This window comes from Cystoisospora suis (genome assembly GCF_002600585.1).
Source record: "Cystoisospora suis strain Wien I chromosome Unknown contig_4496, whole genome shotgun sequence".
NCBI lineage: Eukaryota > Apicomplexa > Conoidasida > Eucoccidiorida > Sarcocystidae > Cystoisospora > Cystoisospora suis.
Window position 1 is genome coordinate 5,725 of NW_027157288.1, and position 6,070 is coordinate 11,794.

General features: G+C 53.4%; 1 protein-coding gene across 1 annotated transcript; it reads right to left on the bottom strand.

Moving 5' to 3' along the window:
• Nucleotides 1–865: 865 nt before the first annotated feature.
• CSUI_008158 (chaperonin protein) lies at nt 866–5,401 on the bottom strand. The gene is made up of 5 exons (XM_068068295.1): nt 4,382–5,401; nt 3,068–3,505; nt 2,628–2,849; nt 1,807–2,450; nt 866–1,610 (listed from the first exon to the last, which is right to left on the bottom strand). Exons 1-5 carry the CDS (start codon nt 4,488–4,490, stop codon nt 1,017–1,019), a joined length of 2,007 nt encoding a protein of 668 aa, XP_067919731.1. The 5' UTR covers nt 4,491–5,401; the 3' UTR covers nt 866–1,016.
• Nucleotides 5,402–6,070: the final 669 nt, after the last annotated feature.

Here is a 6,070-nt window from a genome sequence, read left to right on the forward strand (position 1 = left end):
GTCTTGGTGCCGACTGCTACGAACGGAGGCCCGGTACTTAACAGACTCGTAAAATCGTGTTTTGTGCAGCAGGTTCCATACGAGGACCTTAAAGTGCGCTAAGCGAGTAACAAAACCACGTCATAGCCGCCCTTGGGATGCCCGGCAACAGGACACTTTGCTCAATGCAGACCCTCACGCTGACAAAACGCTACGCGTTCTACAGGCACAACGGGATGTCTGTATGCGCCCCCTTTGGGGAAGTTACACTCTGCAAGCGCTATAAGAAGACGCCGCTCGGGAGACAGTGACGTACCATCCGGCTTCTCTTCCTTGATATTCCTGGTTGGACCATGCAACGAAGATAAAGCTTACGCTCAACGGAGAAGTGCGCTACTTGTCTTGAAACGAAAGCTAGTTGCTAGCGATTGCAACTTCGCCTAAGATGGCGGACGTTACTCACTGGCGGTTACATACACCGTACTGGTCGTGTCTGTTGAGGAACGCCGCATCACCACGCGACGGGCGAATCACACACCACTGCCTTGTCTCGATGCCGTCTCTCAGAGAACCCTGGCCGTAACCACCTCTGCGGCAAATCCGTACGAAGACCTTCACTAAGTGTGCTAGGCGCGTGCGAAACCGACTTCGTAGTCGGCGACGTGTTCGCTCAATACAAAGTCTGAAACTGACAGAACGAGGCTGCGGCACGACCTTGTCGCACTGTTCTGTCTTCCACACACTCAAAGACGACTCGGGTCGGCAGTTGATTACGAGGGTCGGGAGTCGATGGAGTTCAACAGAGTCAGGGTCGGCAGTTGACCAGACTCCCCGACCACACGAGTCGGTCACCAGTGTGCAGCACAAATACAATCACACGAGAGCTCTGTAGCAGCCAATCAACATCCTGGGTATACTAACGCCACGACAGTAGAAGTATGTGATTACTCTAGACAAGACTGCAAGTCGGAGCACTGTAATATACATTGCACCAAGGAGAGTGTAGAACCAGAAGAAGAAACAGTCTTCGACCTAACTTAAAGCTCATCGTGGCCGCCATAGTCATCATCGTCCGCACCGGAGGAGGCGCCGCCCGCACCCGGACCGCCTGTCTGGCCGTAGACCTTAGAGATGATAGGGTTGCACACAGCTTCGACATCCTTGAGTTTGTCACGCATCTCCTCCGCATCTGCGTCGGGGTTCGTCGTGAGCCACTCCTGAGCTTCCGTGACCTTGTCCATGATGGTTTTCTTGTCATCCTCCTCGATCTTGTCAGCCAATTTGTCCTTGTCCTCCACGGTGGTCTTCATCGAGTGGAGGTATCCTTCTAGTGCGTTACGAGCATCTACCTTCTCCTTGGTCTTCTTGTCTTCCTCAGCGAACTTCTCCGCTTCGGCAATCATACGTTCGATCTCTTCTGGTGTCAAGCGGCCCTTGTCGTTCGTGATGGTGATTTTCTCACTCTTTCCAGTACCCTTATCCACAGCGGAAACGTTCAAGATACCGTTGCGGTCCACATCAAAGGTAACTTCGATCTGAGGAACGCCACGGGGAGCAGGAGGGATACCGGTCAGCTCAAACTTTCCAAGGAGGTGATTGTTCTTTGTCATTGGACGCTCGCCCTCGAACACCTGGAAAAGAAATACAGGATGCAACGAGGAACAGTGAAGCGTTTTTGAGTTCAACTCTCCCAAACAGCACTCAAGCGCCGTCTGCTCTCTTTGGCTTGACCCTGCCCAAACTGAAAATTTGCCGTGTACATGCTCTCCGGTCATGCTGAGAACTGCGCTATCAGAAGTCCCATCACGGAATGTAAGGAGACTTTACCTGAATCAACACGGCGGATTGGTTATCAGAGTAAGTCGAGAATGTCTGGGTCTTCTTGGTGGGAATAACAGTGTTCTTGTTGATGATCTTAGCCATAACGCCACCAGCAGTCTCAATTCCAAGAGTCAGTGGTGTGACATCAAGCAGAACCATGTCCTGTGCTCCTTCTCCGGAGAGAATTCCTGCCTGGACAGCTGCACCGTAGGCGACCGCTTCGTCAGGGTTGATGCCACGATTGGGTTCCTTGCCATTGAAGAATTCCTTGATGAGTTGCTGGATTTTGGGGATACGGGTTGAACCACCAACAAGAACGATTTCGTCGATCTGACTCTTCTGCAGATCCGCATCTTCCATCACCTGCTTGACGGGTTTCAAAGTCTTCTGAAACAGGTCACTGTTGAGCTCTTCGAACTTGGCGCGAGTAAGCGTCTCCGAGAAGTCCAGGCCCTCCATCAAGCCCTCGACCTCAACCTTCACCTGATGCTGCGAAGATAGAGCACGCTTTGCCCTCTCGACTTCACGGCGCAGCTTCTGAAGCGCGCGCTTGTCAGAGCGCAGGTCCTTGTCGTGCTTCTTCTTGACCAGCTTGATGAAGTAGTCCATCACACGCTGATCGAAGTCCTCACCTCCCAAATGTGTATCACCTATAGAAACAAAGCGGCAGACCGCAATTACGAAGACACTTCGAGCATCTTCAGTGTCATCTACCTGTGCCTCGCAATGCCTGAACACCACTACATATACACAGGTAGACAAGGCTCGAAGACTGAAACAAATACAGCGCACTCTGCGGTACCCAACGGCTGAAGCACGATACTCACCAGAGGTGGCCAGGACTTCGAAGACTCCGTTGTCAATGACAAGAATGGAGACATCAAATGTACCACCACCAAGATCGTACACGAGAATAGTCTTCTCATTCTTCTTGTCCAAACCATACGCAATTGCAGCAGCTGTAGGCTCGTTGATGATACGGATGACATTCAGGCCCGCAATCGCGCCGGCGTCCTTCGTGGCCTGTCTCTGGGCATCGTTGAAGTACGCTGAAGGAACAGTCAAAACACAGAACTCCGGGCCCATTAGCAAGCTCGTGTGCCACATTTGGCCTTATCCCTTCCACACCACCGAGGCAATGACTACGAAAAACGTCATATGCGCAGCAGATGTCTCCCCCTATTGCACCGCGCCAGAACGCAGCCGGGCAATGCTGGCTGAGCAACGTAGTTTCCCGTCGAGACTCTGGCTTACAGTGACAACTCACCAGGAACAGTGACGACTGCATTCTTGACTTCTTTTCCCAGGAAGTTCTCTGCTGTTTCCTTCATCTTGGTCAGCACCATGGCGGATACCTCCTCCGGTGCGAGAATCTTGGGCTGTCCTTTTACAAGGACACGAATGTACGGCTTCCCATCTTTGTTGAAGATTTCGTAAGGCAAGAGCTCCTTATCGCGCTGCACCTCCTTCTCGTTGAAACGACGACCGATCAGACGCTTCACGTCAAAAAGAGTGTTGGTGGGATTGATGGTTGCCTCATTTTTGGCGGCTTCGCCGATCTTACGATCGTCATCCGTGAACGCGACATAGGAGGGGGTGATACGGTTACCCTGGTCATTGGGAATGATATCGACACGCCCATGACGGTACACGCCGACGCAAGAGTATGTCGTTCCCAGATCAATCCCGATAACTACATCCTTGACTGCGAAAAACAGACGCATAAAAAGGCAAACTCGATACAACGGGTGATTGGAATTTCGGCAGAAGCAACGAGCTGAGTCACGTCCCCATATTCACTGAAGTGTCTCCCAACAGAATCAACTGACCCACACTACTGGTTAGGAGTCACGACGACAGACCACCCATCTGGCCGAACAAAGCGCCCCTTTCACTGGAGCCGGACTGTTGCCCGTCACCATTTCGCGGAACGTCCTTCGCCCACGGTACCCAAGTGACACACACTTGCGGGAGACGCGTTTCCTCGGTCCCTACGACCGCGAACTGCAAAACCTGTCCTACATTTTGAATTGTCCGAACTAACAGCGATATGCAGGTCTGTGACACTTCCAGTGAATAACTCGTAAACCTGGTACAGAACCCTGAGCAGCCCCACCAAGCCGCGTCCGCTTTACCGCTAAGAAAAAAAAAGGACACACACGCCCGCTTTGGAGACTGCCGCGGCAAGGAGCGCCACAGAAAACGGTATCCACTCCTCGACGGTACGGCTCCGCACGGACTCCTCTGGGAAGCCGGATATACGCAATTTCTAACTCCTTGAGAGGCTCTAGGCCTGCAGCTCCAAGAAAAAACTTCCTGCTAAGACGGGTCGCTGAAGGCCTTCCCCGAACGCCCCGCGTGCACACAAGCGTTCGCTCTACCGAAGAAAAGAAACTAAGAATGATAGCACCAAGCGGAAAGGATGGAGACGAAGAAGGAACGGACTAGAGGGCCAAGAATGAAAACACACAGGAGAATGCTACTTGCTTCAGTCCCGATTAACACTCCGCTTCAACGAATGTGCGCGACACTAACGAAAGATTGGACACTCAGGGCAATCGGTGCGGGCGATCTCACTTACCCTTCTCTTCTCCATCTGCTTTGTCCTCGTCAGCCCCCAAAACTGGATGGACAACACATAAGTTGAAAAGAAGGGCAAGGAGGCACAACGACCTCGTCCACGACGCCATTGTGTCTACTGCTGTTGTACGGCAGACCTTTTTGGACCTTGCAACCGAACTGCTAGGAAACAGGGGACGCAAGACTTTACCCTATTCGCTAATGATCAGCTAAAGAGCTTAGGACAGGGCAACTACCAAACACATAAGTACTCACAAGAGGCAGAAGAGAAAAGAACAGTCAGCCTAGTCGAAGGCAAGAGGGGTTGAAGAGATGCCCCGGTTGCCGGGGAGGCAGACCGTATGACACGAGAGTGTGACCGGACAAAAGAAAAGCAAAGTGGCTCTCAATGGGCAAAAAAAAATGCGTAGTCGCTGCAAAAGCGTCGCAGCGTGCGCAGAAAAAACATTCGTGAACAAAACGAATGACAGGCCCAGTGTCAGAGCACCAAAGCGGCAGCCTGACTCCTGCTGTCGCAGAACTAAGGGGGGTGGGTGCCATGCCAGAGCAGCAGGATCCGCAGTACAGCGGCTCCTTCTTCGGTTAACGCGATGAAGGCGGGACTCTACGTGGGACTTGTGCCACGTACAGAGGCGCTCCAGCAGTACTCTATAGGTGGTTGCAGTCACCACGTAACACGGTGTGGGTGTCGAGTAGAATCGTCTCACCACCGCCGGTGTCGTCTGCCCCTTGGAGTCCGCAGCCACTGGCTTGGCTCCGACCGGACTGCATGCGGAGAGGCGTGCACGGTCAAGGGTCACTGTGACGACGGCAAGAAAGACTAGGGTACCAACACCCCACGACCGCGGTGCACTTCGCGAAGTACCACCGCCCTCCTTGTCGTACGAGATCACTTGTCCCTTCAGTCGCCGCGGCGCGGAACGCAGTCCCATGAGACGTGAGTGGCTGCTGGGGGCGAGTCCGGAAGTGAGTACCGTGTGCACAGCCCGCGTGTTGCATCCCTTAGCGGCATTTTGTATGCTGAACTCCTTGGTCGGGGCACTGCATGACTGCACTACCGTGGGCGCGGAGCACCAGCAGTCGTCGTGGGCAGCAGTATGGCCACGTATTGGCAGGCGCCCTGCCGTGGCCCCCCAAGCTGCTGGCCAGTACTGAGCACTTCGCTAAGGGTGGCATCCGTTGTATACATCCGAGAAAGGGTGTTGCGAGCAGAACAACAGTCGACAGCTACCCTTCGTGAAGTTCCGCCGCTAAGCTCCCAGGAATACCGAGTGCAGGGACACCAGAGACGCCATCTGTACACTTCCCTGGCGTCCTGTTTCTGATGGCCTCAGACGCTGCTTGTGCGGCACAAACGATTGTGAGCGCCTAAACGGCGCTCACAATCAATGCAAGATTTCCTTTGTGATATTGACACATTCACGATACAGTTCCGCCACGACAGTAAGCTTCACGCAGTGGACGGAGGGTAGCACGCTAGGCAAGAGCTCTTTCATGATATTGATACGTTCACAACGGAGCTCCCCGCACGACGTCAAACTTCGCGTTGTGCACCGACGGGTACGTGTACTGCTTACACAATCCGTCAGAAGTGGTAAGTGCCATTGGTCGTCGGTGTCCGACACGGAATCTCTGGTTTGCCCAGATGCGTGGGACTGCGCTTTTGGCCCCCCACCGGGTTATTTGGGTT